The sequence below is a fragment of the Leucopleurus acutus genome (assembly GCF_964270905.1).
Source record: "Leucopleurus acutus genome assembly, chromosome: 2".
Taxonomy (NCBI): domain Eukaryota; kingdom Metazoa; phylum Chordata; class Mammalia; order Artiodactyla; family Delphinidae; genus Leucopleurus; species Leucopleurus acutus.
The window spans coordinates 107,859,965-107,876,943 of record NC_139143.1 but is presented as its reverse complement, the minus strand read 5'-3'; the positions used below and the strand labels follow the sequence as shown (position 1 = coordinate 107,876,943).

The 16,979-nt window shown below is 34.2% G+C and overlaps 1 protein-coding gene across 1 annotated transcript in view; it reads right to left on the bottom strand.

Annotated features, from left to right (window-relative positions):
• DPYD (dihydropyrimidine dehydrogenase) overlaps positions 1-16,979 on the bottom strand; it is an 803,004-nt gene that overhangs the window by 206,034 nt on the left and 579,991 nt on the right. The window contains exon 18 of the mRNA XM_082832404.1: positions 16,804-16,923. Coding sequence (XP_082688530.1) covers positions 16,804-16,923 — 120 coding nt within the window. The remainder of the gene's footprint in view (positions 1-16,803; positions 16,924-16,979) is intronic.

Here is a 16,979-nt window from a genome sequence, read left to right as displayed (position 1 = left end):
ATATATAACATACAGCAGTATAATTTTATTAATCACATTGTATATTACATTCCTAGTACTTATTTATCTTATAACTGGGAGTTTGTACCTTTTGACCACCTTCAGCTAATTCCCCATCTCCTCACTCCCCACCTCTGGTAAAATCTGATCTCTTGCTCAGTGAGTTTGCTTCTTTGTTTTTGAAGTATAATTAATTTACAACATTATGTTCACTCCTGATACACACAAAAAAGTGATTTGATATTTCTATACATTAGAAAATGATCACCATGGTAAGTCTAGTTGCCATCTGTCATCACACAAAGATATTACATTATTGACTATACTCCCCACACTGTACATTACATACTCATGACTCACTTATTTTATAAATGAAAGTTTGTACTTGTTAATCTCCTTCACCTATTTCTCTCTTCCCCCATCCCCTCCCCTCTGGTAACCATCTGTTTGTTCTCTGTATCTATGAATCTGTTTCTGTTTTATTATGTTTGTTCATTTGTTTTTTTTTTTTTAGATTCTACATATAAGTGAAAACGTTATTTGTCTTTCTCTGTCTGACTTATTTCACTTAGCATAATACCCTCTAGGTCCAACCATGCTGTGGAAAATGGCATAATTTCATTTTTTATGGCTGAGTAATACTCCATATATATATATATACCACATCTTCTTTATCCATTCATCTATCGATGAGCAATTAGGTTGCTTCCAATCTTGGCTATTGTAAATTATGCGGCTATGAACATTGGGATGCATATATCTTTTTGAATTAGTGTTTCTGTTTTTTTCAGATAAACACCCAGAGGAAGAATTGCTGAATCATATGGTAGTTCTATTTTTAATTTTTCAGGAATCTTCATACTGTTTTCCATAATGGCTACACCAATTTACACTCCCACCAAAAGTACATGAGGGTTCTCTTTTCATCACATCCTTGCCAATATTTTCAATTTGTCGTCTTTTTTATAATAGCCATTCTGACAGGTGTGAGGTGATATCTTACTATGGTTTTGATTTGCATTGCCCTGATGATTAGTGATGTTGAGCATCTTTTCATGTATCTATTGGTCACCTGTATGTCTTCTATGGTGAAATGTCTATTCAGCTCCTCTGCTCATTTTTAAATCAGGTTGTTTGTTGTCTTGATGTTGAGTTGTATGAGTTCTTTGTATATATTTGCATATGAAACTCATCAGATATATCATTTGCAAATATCTTCTCCCATTCATTAGGTGGCCTTTTTGTTTGGTTGATAGTTCCCTCTGCTGTGCAAAAATATTTTAGTTTGATGTTGTCCCATCTGTTTGTTTTTGCTTTTTTTGCCCTTGCCTGAGGAGACATATCCAAAAAAATATTTCTAAGACCAATGTCAAAAGTACTGCCTGTGTTGTCTTCTAGGAGTCTTATGGTTTCAGGCCTTACATTTAAGTTTTTAATCCATTTTGAGTTTATTTTTGTATGAGAAAGTAGTCCAGGTTGCTTCTTTTGCATGTGGCTGTCCGGTTTTCCCAACACCATTTATTGAAGGGAGTATCTTTTCCACATTGTATATTTTTGCCTCCTTTGTTGTAGATTAATTGACCATCTAAGTGTGGGTTCATTTCTGGGCTCTCTATTATGCTCCATTGGTCTATGTGTCTGTTTCTGCCCCAGTACCATATTGTTTTGATGACTATAGCTTTGAGTTTGAAACCAGGCATCATGATACCTCCAGCTTTGTTCTTCCTTCCCAAGATTGATTTGGCTGTTTGGAATCTTTTGTGTTTCCACCAAATTATTTATTGTAGTTCTTTGAAAAATGTACTTGGTATTTTGATATAGATTGCATTGAATCTGTAGATTACCTTGGGTAGCATGGTCATCTTAACAATATTAATTCTTCCAGCCAATGAGCATGGTATATCCTTCCATTTTTTGTGTTGTCTTCAATGTCTTTCATCAGTGTCTTACAGTTTTCTGAGTACAGGTCTTTTACCTCTTAGTTAGATTTATTCCTAGGTATTTTATAGTATATGTCCTTTTTAAATTTCACTACTTCAAATAATAATTATCCTTGAGTTTTTCAAAAGGCTGTTTCAAGTTTTTAAAATTATCTACGTCAAGAGTGAAGCAAAAAAAAATCTCCGATTTAGGATAAGAAATTTGCACACCTGAATTTCCACCCACCTACTTTTGTTATCTCACAAATTATTCTTTGTTAAAATAATCTGGAATTTAGATCTAAGTTTTTCCTTTTAAAATTTTGTTAATATTTGTGGCTTCTTTTTCAGGATTAAGTTTTGACACAGGCATTTAATTTTGAAACAATTTCTAATAAATGTTTAGGCCTACATATATGGTTAACATTTTAAAAGCTTAACATTTATGCAATGTCCTCCTAACTCTTGGATTCATAATTTAATTCAATGGTTCTCATACTTTAGTGTGCATCAGAATCACCTGGAGGGCTTGTTAAAACAGACTGCTGGGCCCTACACTTCAAAATTTCTGATTTAGTAAGTCTTGGGGTTCTCCCTGAAAAATCTGTGCTTCTAATAAGTTCCCAGGTGACGCTTACTGCTGGTCCAGAAACCATAATTTGAAAACCACTGTTGTAATTTATCACTCAGTTATTTAGTACATATATCTTCAATAATATTTTTAAAGAATGATATATTTTCTGAGCCCTTGTATATCTGAGAATTTTCGCACATTAATATCAACTTGGATGTTTGATTACCCTTTCTTCTAAAAATATATGCCACTCCATTTTCTTCTGCTATTTAGTGTTCTTGAGACCATATCTGTGGCTAGACTAATTTTATCCATATATTCTTGTAATTCAAAATATTTTGTAGAATGTGCTAGGTAAGTCTCTTTACAGATTCTTCTGGTAATCAGTGAATTCTTTCTAATTATTTTTTAATTTAGGAAAGTGTTTTAAAAGTTTAAAAATATATGCCTTTCATTATGAATTAACATATGGAAAGTGCCTATTAAAGAAACTAAAATTTAGAAAGTAAGCTTAGAATAGTGACTGGTATTTTTTCTTTAATTACCTGCTGCCCCACCCCCATTCTGCTACTTTTATCAAGAATTCCGTTTTTGGTTGTCTGTATGTCCATCACCTTCTCTTTCATGATATTGACTTCTCTGTCCTATTTGTCTACATTTTGGAGAGATTCCTAAGGCCACCCTTCACAACACTGATTTGAGTTTCCATGGTTTCAATTTTTCTCTGTCATAAAAGCAATGTGGATTTTATTTGTGCTATTGTATTTTGGCTTTTTTACTATTTTTCCTTTTCTCAACTATTTCCCTATACATTCTGCATCTTCTCATCTCAGTCCAGCATGAATTGCCCCTGTTTTTTCTGTCTGCATGGTTAGGCAAATCCCCTCTTCAGGACTAAAGGTATGTGCAGCATTGATGTTCACATTTCAAAGGCAAATTGGCAGAATCTAGCAGATCATGGGAGTCTGTGAGACTAAAGTGGGAAAGTTTTATTTTTTTCTCCTTGCCTTGATCTCTGACACTCTTTACAGATGGAATATATGTAAAACTACATAATTCCCAGTGAACAGGTACTAGGACTCTTCGAGTCTCTAATTCTACTTGAAGATCTTAGCTTATGAGGATTAGAGCTCTTAAACATTAGGCATTGCCTCCAGCTACTCCTGGCCACCCCTCACAGACAGAGAGAGAGATGAAGTTTTCATTCATTCTAGAATCTATCTTAGGACACTGGAACAACAGTAATGCTGCTTGTCTTAAAGTAGGTATAAAAGTGCTGAAAGTGCTTCTTGGCTCTGTTTTAATCTATTCCTGGTTCAGAAAAACAAAAAAATCATCCAAAATATTCTCATAAAAACAGCTCTTTTGATACATCCAATCATATGCACATTCTCAGAAATACCTGGTCAGGAATACTATAGGAGTAGCAAAGAATGGCCTCTAAAGATATATCCCATCACCCCAAATTTAATACCTATACGTAAAGCTCACCAAATAGAAAGTTAGTAAAAATTGCTTGACAAGTGTGACATTTGGCTAAGAGTTAAGTCAACATTTTACTGTTCCTTTGAATATTGGTCACTCTTTATTTGTTCATAAATGTTAGTGAGCATTTTGGAGAATCCTTCTGAGGGTCTACTCATTTAAAAATCTAAATTATTATTAGAAAGATCAATGACTAAACTGGACCATCAACGATATACTGGTTCACTTCATTCTCCTTAAAACAAACATCTCAAATTTTTATGCGAAGTTTTATACCTTGTAATGGTGACATTCCCCACATTAAAATGCCCCCGCCAACCCTGTGCCAAATGGGGACTGAAGATCACAGGTGTCAGAATACTCTGAGATTCTTGTTGAGAAAAGTATGTATTCCTGGCCTCACTTCAGATCTACTGAATTAGATGCTCTCTCGGCCCAGGAGGTGGCATATTTAACAAGCTCCTTGGGTGACTACTATCACACTAAACACTTTGGTGATCCCTGCTATATTGTAAACCTATACAAAAATGGTGAAACTAAAGAAAAGTCTTTGGGGAATAATTTAGAATAATGGATAAGGAACAAACATGCAAATACACACACACACACGCACACACACACACATACATTATTTCTACCAAAAAGTTACCATACCCCCATCAAGTATAAACTTGCTATTAAAACAAGGATTTAGGGAGCTAGAAGGGCCAAGGCAAAAAGATATTTCCGCTACTCAAACTATTACTGTTAGCCCAATTCTTTTCTATTATGTTTTATTTTACACTATTTCAGACAGAAATTTATAATTCCATTTTAACATTGGGCTAAAGTAAAAGACCAAATGTTTGGAGCTAGTGAATAAAAATCCAGCACAGAAATAATTTGATCCATTAAACCTTTGGCATCTGCCTTGAAAAGTACATATGTTTCTTTGTGTTATTTCTCAGTATATTAATATGAGAAATGCATGAAGCACAGAGGTTAACAGGAATACTGAGAGGTTTACTAGGCCACTTACAGTATAATTGTGACCTGTCATTACTGTGATATTTTTTAAACAGTGATTAATCTTAGTGGCATATTTATAGATTATTTTCAGTCTAATTTTTTTGTTGTTGTTAAAGAAATACAAAAGTGGGTCTCTGTGTATTTTCATCCTATAATATATTAAGAACATTACAAAAGCATAATAGAGTAAATTAATACAGAATGAGCTGGGGTAGGAAAGTTGCTATAACATAGTGGTTAGGGCTTCCCTGGTGGCGCAGTTGTTGGGAGTCCGCCTGCCGATGCAGGGGACGCGGGTTCGTGCCCCGGTCCGGGAAGATCCCACATGCCGTGGAGCGGCTGGGCCCGTGGGCCATGGCCGCTGAGCCTGCGCATCCGGAGCCTGTGCTCCGCAACGGGAGAGGCCACAACAGTGAGAGGCCCGTGTACCGCAAAATAAAAAAAAATAAAAAAATAAAAAAATTAAAAAAAAAAAACCATAGTGGTTAAATTCATAATATCAAGAGCCAGACAGCATGAATCCCAATATACATAGATATCAGCTGTGTGATATTACAGGATTTACTTGACCTTTCTGTGCCTCAGTTTCTTTTTCAGTAAAACAGGTCACTAACTGAGACCACCTGACCAGGTTATAATGATTAAATGACATCACACATGAAAAGTTCTTATAGAATTTCTTATAATTTCTTCTTAGAATTTCTTAGTTACAAAAAGCTCACCAGCAAGTAAAGGTGGATGGCAGAGATTAAGAGACAGTCTGATCTCCAAAACCTTCTGAATTGTACACAGCTGAAAATTAAGAATCAAAAGGTGTTTCTTGCAGGTCTAAAACGTGCCTCTAACTTTCCTACATTTTGGTGGTGATAAAAAAGAAACAGCAATGGTTCCTGCTTTTAAGAAGCTTATAATCTAAATAGGTCAATCATTAAACAGATGTGCTAAATGAACAAAGATGTCCAAGAAATATTCCTTGGACTCTTGACTACGTCTATATACTTTTTTTCAAATTAATTCGCAATGATTAAAATTTCTCATGCCATATGATACCCAATGTATGCTAAGAGGGTTTCACCTTCTTCTTATTTTAATTATATTTTATCTTCTTTTGTTTTAAACCAGGGAAAGTGAGAAATAGTGTAGTTTACTATTTCCCTTTCGGAAAGGGCTTAGCATAGGTTTTATGGCCCAATATCTTCTCCACCTCACTACTTTCACAATGTCCTTTTCACTCTCCCCACTTAATGAAAAACTAACATCTCTGAATTACTTAATACTGCTTTTTGCAAGCTCAGTTGAAATTATAAAGGAGACAGTACTGCTCCTGGGGAAAAAGATGGATCTGTCCAAAAAGAAGGTGAGACAGTTGCAGAAATACATGGTCATCTGTAACTGACTGAAGATTACAAAGAAGGAATTAAGAAGGATCCCAAAGTTTGTTCTCAGTATCACAGTTGGACCAAGCCCTAATTCAGTTTATCTAAGCCAGTAACAAATAAGGTTATTTATGGCTGTATTGATGTCAGTTTCATTTCAATTGAATGCTGCATGCTTACATTTTAAGAAAAATGCCTGAATGTTTCCTGTCTTTTTGTTGTTGTTGTTTTTCTTTGGAATAAATTCAAGAATTTTCCCCTAATTCATCTATTTGACTCAATTTTCCCATTTGGAGATAAAGTGATACAGATAATAAGGGACATGATTTTGACAATGTTCACAGACTGTCAAGTCGTAGAATAAATTTTAGATTACTAAGTGACATCTGTAGCCTATTAGAATTTAATGAGTATACCATAGTTATACCATTTAGACTTATTGTGGCAGATTTTGGATGAAGACATTGATAAAAATGCCTAGCAGTTCATCTTTGGAGACAGATCTTAGCTTGAATCCAAACTATGACATGTCCTGGCTCAACTCCAGATGGCTCAACTCCATCTGGAGTTTGAGTCTTTAAGTCTGTAAAATGGGCCCAGTAATGTCCATCTCATAGGGTTATTTAAATAAGAATGCACTTAGAGTGTTCAATACAGTGCTGGGCACACAAAGATCATATTATTAAAAAGGCCTCGATATTCCACACAGCTGTTACTCATTTTTTGAATTGCCAGGGCTGAGGAGTGCAGAAAGGCTGATCAATTTTGCTAGTAACACAAGTGACTAGCAGCATAAATGTTCAAATACCACCATTAGCACATGTTAACTTATATACTGAAATTTATTAACCCATACAAGGAAATTTTCTCAGAATTGCTGGTGCTACTTTAAGAGACATAGTCGAGTTTACATAAAAAGTAATAAAACCAAGGTACTGTTTTGTTGTCATAAAGTTGTGTGAAGATTAGATGAAATAAGCTAGCACTCTTGTCCTAAAAGTATGTATACTCAGTGATGTACTTCATATGGCAGTATGTATCCCATGGGTAAATTGATTTTAAGGGAATCACTTTCTAGATCCCATATTTCCATATGTATTATTTCTTAATTTATATTGCCTGAGAAACAGTACAGTCAAGAGATCATGTTGGCTCTTCTGTTCCCAACTCCCGTGTCTCAACGTTCCTTTCCACCTTAGAAAAAAAGCATATTTCTCAGTGCTCTCAAATACTGCAATGGTATATTGCCCTGTGGTATAAAGATTCTAGGGTACCAAATGGAATGATAATTTAAAATATTGGCGTTGGTCTATGATTGAGTAAAAACTATTTTTGCAAGTCAGATGACTTCTAAGTTATTGCTTCAGAAAAACTGAAAGAGAAACTCATCAAATTGTTTAAGTATTTCTGGTTAAGATCAATAAGTAATGTTTAGCTTATAACATGATAGGTGTCCAAAGATTTGAGTAAAATGACTATGATATTATAAAACTCTTTCCACTCTAAAATTAAAATTATTTAGATGAACAAGGACTTTCAATGTTCACATCTAAAAATAAAAGCAGGATAGAATGATGCTGAACCTGGGCATTTTTAAGAATAACATGCATCAATGGATACATGATCAGATTTTTTTTTAAAGCCATATTTTTCTCACTAAGAAATGCATTTCCAATAAAATTAGTTTCATGTTGAAAAATAATCAAAACTTATAATTCATTTATATTATTATGATAAAGTATAAATTTTAAAGTCTAACAATATGAAAGAAAAAACATTTATCATTTAAAGTCTTAACCCAGAAATTTAAAAAATATAAATGTCCAGTTATAGACATATATTTTGTTAAAGACAAATTCCATAGAGCGGCTTATAAAAGAAGTTCAAGCTTAAAAAATATGAAAACAGAATAAAACAGAATAAAATCTGGTGAGAAGTTCAATTAAAAATATTAGTTCAAGGGAAAAAAATCTATGTAAAACTTTCAACTATTATTTAGAGCTTGTTTATGTACTTTTAAATAAGATGATGAGTATAAAGTCACTGCTTTTTAGACTCTATTAGGTTTATTTACAAGAATGATGTAGCAATTTCATTTTAAGAATGAATATTTGCAGAACTCGGGAAAGTCTGTCTCTTGCTATCAAGTAAACTTGTAGCCAAAATTTGTAAAGGTCAACCTAAAATGAGTGAAGGGTAAATGGTATATAATTTTTTAAATGTGGGGTATTTGTGAGCATAAAAAATTGAAGACCACAGACATAATATGTATAGAATCCTTAGTATACTTTCTGTACCAAACTGAATCAAAGTGCTGGACTTTTTGCAAAAGCATAGCAAAGAGGTTAAGCTGGCCTGACCAGATTCCTTTGGCTCCTCTATTCCAATCCTAACTCTTCCTGTACCATCACTCCTGTATCATCTTTGCAGTCTGTACCTTTAATGCATCAGATACCGCATGGGTCTCTCAAAGGTTTACCATGCTCTACACTTAAGGACCTCTTGGAACTTATCAGGTATTCACATGATACAAAATTGTCTGGGCTGCACACCAGGACACTCCTCCATCCAAGAAGGCTGTAGGCAGTTTCCATGATTGATGAGCATTATGGCAAACAGGCTATAAACATGACTTTGGAAGACTCTCAGTGCATAGTGTAATCATGCAAACAGCAGGGATACTGTACACTGAAATAGCTTATCTCTGCAACATTGGTTATCTCCTTCCTTTTACTGCTAAAAGGATACCATTGTATGGGGATGACAGGAAAGAAGTAAGTGAAGAGAGAACAGAAGGCTACCAATACTGTTGTCTTCTATATTTTAAGAGTCTGAGAAAGTAACTTAGGTTCATTGATATTTAAGTGCTTGTCCTGGGAGAAAACTGTTATTATTCAGTATGTTAGTATCTGCACAAAGTCAAAAAGGAAAACATAATATTTCACAGTCGTGAGCTTAATTTTACCCTTGTCTACCTCTGACACCTTCAAAGGATTACTAATATCCATAAATCGTCTTTAGTGGCACTCAGAATGTATTCTCTTCGCATAAACAATGGTTTGCAATCAACATTTAATCTGGAATGGGGTGACATATTCTTTCTATTCTGAAACATCAAATATTGCGTTCTATACTTTTTCTAGGAATTAATTCTGACCTTATTAACTACAATTTGTTTCAGATACTTAACTGTGGGCAGAGATTCTGCATTTATTTATAGAATACCATGCTTCTCTAATTTTACCTTGGCTTAAAGCCTTTTAAGTTATTTGAGAAGTAAGTTATTCAAACCAAAATGCTCACTGACACTAACTGTACTTCATCTACTGTTCAATGCATATTTTCAGGCCCTCCCATACTTATGTATCAGAAATTCAAGAGGAAGACTCCAGCAATCTGTATTCTAATAAGTCCTCCACGTACTGGTACACATTAAAGTTTGAGAACCACTGATCTCCTGGAGTCTCACCTCACCAGCAGGACTTCCATAAGTAAAAACTGGCTACAGTTTAGAAGTTAAATAGAAATATTTCCTTTATCAACATACATGAATCCTAATACATAAAGGAATCATATATACAAATCTTAAGTCCAACAATTAAGGGTTAATCTATTTTCTATTATGTGATCAGGCATTTGCTTCTAGAGGGTTTCAAGATCTTTAACTACTGAGAACCAATGACATTTTGATAGTTCTCTAGATGTTAGGAATAAATGTGTTAGCTTTATAGTCAGAGTTTGCTGGAGAGTTTGGACCAACATTTACGGATTTAAGCCAATGAATGGATAAAGATGTGAAGAATCTCATTCTAATCATGCCCTCCTTTCCTAATTTCCCTTTTCACTGTTTGGTCTTCTCCTTTTCCTTAGGGAGCCGAGTGATTGATAGCCTAATCCAATGACTATTACAGCTGCCTCAACTAGGACTCTTTTCCTTATCATTAGCAGTTAGCCTATGGTTAAATTCACAGCTCACTGCTTGGTACAGCCCCTGAGATTTAAGGGTCTGGCCTTTAGAAAATATTTAACATAAAACTGAAATCTTGACATACTGAGAACTCAGTTCTCTGCAAGGTTTCTTTAATTAATCCAATGACTGTACCATTGTTCTGTATGAGATTGTGACATGGTGAACTGTTTCTGAAGCTTACAGAGATGTGTAGCTCTAAATTAAACAGTCACTGACATGTACCTACACTGATTTTTAGTACAGCAGATATGCATGAATCTGTGAATATTTAAATTCAAGCTCAAACAGTGACAAAATACTCTCTAGTTTTACTTTCATAATAGAACATTTTTGATTAATTTCAAGCTTGAAATCATTCTTTACGAAAACACACACACACACACACACACACACAAGAAAGAAATTTAATAATTCATTACCACTGCTGCAAAGGTAAGTTTTCTTAATATGCTTGTTGGTGTCCTTTAGTTTACAAAGTCTATCAAATATTTTCTTAGGAGCTGGTAACAGACATTAATTTATTTTCCTAATTTTGAACAAAGAAAACATATATACTATCCAGATACCCAAGAATTTTTTGGCTCTTAAACATTATTCGATTTTATCATTTATCTGCAGTTATTTTAAAATACCTAAGGAAAGAATATAGACCTTGATCTATGCTTTAAACCTTTGCCCTTGCTCCAGTCTGTCGATGAGCTGTAAGCGTCTATGAATATGGCAGCTGAGTCCCAGATGAAAAATTATGCATCTCATAAACTGCTATTCTGCTGAAATGTCAAGCCAAGGCAAGGCTGTACCTCAAACTCAGCACTTGGCATTTTCCTTCTGTCTGCTTTGTTGCCGTGAAGCAAACATGAACAGTGAGGATTTGTGTAGGGCAGGTAGCAGGCGAGCTCACTGTCAAAAATCTATTATTAGGGCTCTGATCTCCTGCATAGACCAACGACGGCCAAACAGTAAGAAACTCAGGCTTCGGGAAAAGCAATATAATGCAAAAGGGGATTCTTTGTCAATCTGTACGTGAATATACTCAAATAAGCATGATTTAAATGAGAATAGTCCTAATGGTGAGCTTCTCTCAACTAAACTGATAATTTATAATGAAAATTGTAATTCAACATCTTTATTTGATATGCTTACTTTTGACTATTCTGCAAATATAGTACATATATTTATATAACAAGTTCTTTAAGAATTTGATCAGTTAAACTTGTGATAGTCTAAGAATGTTTTTACATATGTGAATAATAGACTAGAATTTTTTCCATTATGTTGGTACATATAAAAAAAGAAAATAGATAAGTGAGTATAAAATGGAAGGCTCTCCTTTTCATTCTTCTTTTTGGCATGATTTATTACTGCTTTTTTATTCATTTAAATATTGTCTTTATCAGGTTACTTTAGATATTTCAGTATTAAAATCTAAGCTCTTATTGATAAAGATGGTTACAATAGATAGCTGAAATTTTATGACGGATAGTAGAGTGTTTTTCTGAAAGGATTATATGCATCAGTAATCATGTGATTGACACATAAAAAAATCCAGCCCATTAAAAACTACTTCCTATAAAAAATATCAGTACTGCAGTTTATGATATAATTGTAACGTATAGTATAAGAACTTCAAGCAATCTTACTAAAATTTTCAGTTGCTTGCATGTGTGAAAATAGTTATTCAAAACAAAACGTAACAGAAACTTCTGAGTCTCCAATCTAGTATATGTTTTGTCATCTTCTCCATTTTACACAATAGTCACTAATAAATACAACAAAAGAAGTTTAAGTTTATGCTTAGAGTGGGTTACATTGGATTTGTGTTTATGTAGTGCCCAGTAGCTGAGTGCATGCTGCTAAGTCCCGGCAACTCTTGAGTAACTATTTTAAAGACAAACATAAAATATGCAGTGTGGAGACAATGCTTAAATTCTTTTTTAAGCTACTATTGATACATTATTGATACATCGATTCCCTCAGGTTTTCTGAACTATACACTTTGTACTCATTTCTAGCCCTACATTGTCACAGAGTTACAAATTACTAGCAAATTTCTAACTTGCACCTTCTTTTATTGGTAATTGCCATGTTGATTTTACAAAGAAAACACCTTTAGGCTTGTAACTATAAGAGCTCAGTTAGTGTGCACTGTCCAATAGCCCACATAGCTAGATATCAAATCATATATCATTTATTTGTAGAACGTAAGAACATTTATGGAGTATACCATTATCATTTGTTGAGAAATACACCATCATTTCTTAACCTCTGTAATATCCTTCACGTGATTAGTAAAATATGGGTTCCTGAAACAGAGATCAAATCTTGAAGGCCATCTTTGATGAATTATTCAGAAATCAGTATAAAGTTCATAAGTATTAGTAGTGAATAATAATAGTGTTCTACTGTTTTAACTAAGTTGATACAGAATCAATAATTTCAAACATCTAAAATTTGAAATTGAGGACAAGAATTTCCCTTTTTTGATAAAATAAAACAAATTTAGCAAATAAAATAATTTAAAATGAGTTAATTTTTCAACCTTGTAGAAAGTAAATAGTACTGAACCTAAAGAATCTATCATCATCTCAAAGGGCCTTCTGCAGAGAAATTTCAGAACTTTTCCCTATATGTGGGTGTGTGTGTATGCGTTTTCATGTAAAACAAACGAAATATGTGCGGGACAATGGAATAACAACAAACCTAAGGAATATGCCCATCCCCCATTAATAAAAAGAACCTTTTAAAACACAATAAGGAACAATAACAAAAACTCCTTCAAATGAGTTTACCCCATTGCTTGATTACTATTTCTCCTGATGCAGCTATAAATGAATAAAAGTTATCCTTGTGAAGTCAGTTGCAAGAAAGACATATCTTTAGTTATGCCATGCAGGACTCATTTTTAACCATCTCTAAAAGAATCTTATCTACAGGGAGGACTTCATGTGAAAATGTTCCACCACAGCTGGATAACACCATTTATACAGGTGATAGCAATCACAGAGTTAGGGGCAAGCTGAAGATACCATTATTATTTGGGGACAAGGTCAAGAAAAGGGTCAAAATTTGAAACTAAATCAAGAAAAAAATAACCAAACTGAAACTAGGTAAAATAATGAGTAATTCACTTGAGGATAGAGTTTAAAAATAACATTCCTGATGAGATTAGTGTTCCTTCTAACCAAATAAATAAAGCCAAGGAATTTTCTCCCCTCCCCCTCAAAAAAAAACAATAATTTATTCAACTGTGTAGTGATACATGAACTAATTGCTGTTTGATGTTAAAAAGTGTTCTGCATGGATTCTAGAAAAAAAGAAAGTTAGGTGGTAACAACTTATAGTATTATGTTTCTACTGTCCATAGAAAGGTAGAGAATATTGATTCTTCAGAGGCAATGATTTAGACAGAAGTACTTGTATGGTGGAGAGCTTAATTAGTCATCCTAGTTTCATGAAAATATTCCTTATGAATACAGAACAAGCTTTCTTTTGATACTGTTCTCACTATGAAATCACCTTTAATAGACTGCTACTGTTATCACAAATCTTGCCAGGTATTTCTCCTACAATTAAAATTTAGGTTTATAAATCATTTTACTATGAATTTGATTCCTGTGTTTGACCACCTTCCCCACTCCAATAACCTACAGATGAGTTGGAAAATGCAGTTTCTAAAATAACAAAGCTGAGGATGAGACCTTGGAATGAAGTCCTAACTCTCCCTCTTGATATAAATTTTAAACTTCAACAAGTAGAAGTTGCCTCACTTAATGACTTCTACAGGCATAATGACATCTTTTATTTAACAAAGAGACCTCCCTCTAAATCAGCAGCTTTCTGACATTTTTGAAGTTAACCACAATAAAAAATTCATTTTACATCATGACCTAGCACAGAAGTATACATATGTGCACATTACATGTATAACTAAAAAAAGACGTTTGACCAGTGTTTATCCCAACTGTGTGCAAAGCATTCTGACAGTTTTTTCTGTTCTATTTCATTAAAAAAAAAAAAATTTGTTCAGAGTTCATTAAGCTTGATTCCATAGTACACTCATGAGTTGGGAACCAAAGTTTGAGAAACATTGCTTTAGAATACTCTAGAATCCAGACTGATCATATTTGAAATAATTAAACTGACATTCCTTAGCTGAGGTTCTGTTTTTGAAGCTAGTCACTGCACCCACCTAATATGTTTTCAAAGAAGGACATTACTGAAATGTGACCATTGTTCTATAGCATGTGCTCTACTCTAGTTCCTCACCATTTCCCCATTGACACAAAACAAAATATTCATTTCAAATAGCAGGGATCTTATTTGGAGAAAAAAAAAAAAAAAAGACTGATAGAGAGCTAGAAAGTTTTGAAAGAGAAAAATAGCTTTCCCTGGTAATGAAAAGTACATACTGTATTTCAGGTGGTATCCAAAACTGAACTCTTTGTAGCTTTCACTTAAAAAAAAAAAATCTATGATTCAAGCAGCTCTTCCAAAAGTAGATATTCCAGTGTTCTGAGAGAACACTTGGGTAAGTATTAGCACTGTGCTGTGGGAATCTTTTTTTAATTTTGTAAAAATACCTGGCATATTTTGTGTAGTTTTCTATATTGAAGCAGCATAATTCATAAAACTAGGAATGGTATTTAGCCATTTTGATATTTTCATCACTCCTAAAATTTGAAGCCATTATTATTTAACACATTTTGTTAGGGTAGGTTTTGCTATAACTCATTCTGAATGTACTTTGTTATAGAACTTACTTCTGTCCTAAAATATATTATCATTGCCTGTTTAAACTGCTTTTCAGATTATATTACCTTTAAATTAAAGCAAACATTGCTTAAAAGGAAAAAAAACTATTAATTTTGTCAATATGGAGAGAGTCTATTTTCAAAACAAATTGTTTACAATGTGAAGGGACTTATTATAGAACCTATCAGAAATGAGGTACAAACCCTTAAAAATGTTAGGGACATTTTGTTGTTTAAAATGAAAGTTCTACCCAGGCTTGGCTGAGTTTATAACCCAAGTGAATATTTATAGATGAATTTATAAATCTTAGAAATAGAGTTTTATGGAAATGTTAACGGGCCCTGAGGTACAGCTAAACTTGTTTGCAGATACTGCTATAATTTCCAGTGTGTGTATGCTTAAAAGACTGCAACACAAAAGACTTTTTCTAATGCTGTAATTCCGTCAGTTTATTAGACTGAGTTATAGTATGGGAGAATATTCAGAAACTGCAGCTTAAATGAGAAAACGCGAATGGTGTTACTTATATAAAATACTACTGCAATAGTTCTTTTATTAATTTTTAATGTTCAGCACCCTCTGTGACCTCCTTTATTCTCTTGCTGTCAACATGGCAGGCTGGAAAAATTGAAATGGGCTGACAGAAAACATAGTGCACGTTACAGCCCAACTCTGGAATCTCTCGACTCTCTTTCTGAGACACATGCTAACTTGCTCCATGTTATTCTGCATTACAATAATATTTAAGGCCCTGTTTGATAGCTCCTGATAAAAGGGAGTTCTGTCTGGACCCTGAGCAGGTGCTCCTCTACAGCCTTCCTCTTTCTGACATTGTGGGAATGGCATTCAATTAAAAGCAGAATATACTTTTTTTTTTTTTTTAATCATGGCTTATAGGCACACTTCACGCTCTCAAAACATAATACCTCAGCATGGAGAGAGCTTTATTTGTGTCTATGCAGCCTCTTCCAAAAGCACATTTTGGTCTGATTCAGCAATGCTTTTCTTGAACAGTGGGACACTGCTATGTTATGTATATTTACCACTGTCTCTATCACCAAGGAGACTAATCCCCATACCAGTACAGTCAAGAACCTCACAGCATTGTCTTTGCAAGACCAAGTTCATGCTGTCACAGCAACAGAGTGCACAGGGCAAAAGATACTGAACAGGACTTTGAGATTAAAACTTCTCTTTCTGTTTCAAATGCAAGCGTTCTATGATGAGAGAAAGTGTGCAAAGGTATGAGGTCTGCAAATATCTTGTCAGCTGAAGCTATAAACGTAATGTTTTAATGATTTATTTCACAGTTGTGAAGGTAAGATTTTTGAAGAAGGTAGATTTCAAACTTCTAGGAAGACTGGAAACTAACCCAGACTATGAAAAAAGATATTAAAATCAGGGTGCTTATATTCTTCTTTTAGAAGGCCTTGTACTAATTAATGATGAGACAATTGTGACAATGAGAAATTCTGAGTAATGCACAGACTGCAAGAGAATAGAATTTGTATGAAACCCTATCTTGGTATACTCTCTTCTTGTGCTATCAGTCACTTGATCAATCTGTCCCATCTGTCTTAACTATTAGGAGTTTTGACCAGCAGTGAGTTATAAGAATTTGGCATCATAAAAGGCACAGTATTCTTGCTTGTAACATGATCTCTTGATTTTTCACCAACCTCCAAGGAAGCAAAAATGCAAGGAGCGGGTAACACCTACCGGACACGCCTCCGTACGTAGTCCGTTTCCCAGTGCCCACTGCTGGCCAGGGTGTGCCATCGGCTTTTAATCCCATGAGACCTGAGACGGTGTTGGTGGCTGTAACACCGTCTGCGCCACCTATGAAAAACACAACATTTTTCTGCAGTTCTTAAAGGGACGATTGCTAAAGCCCA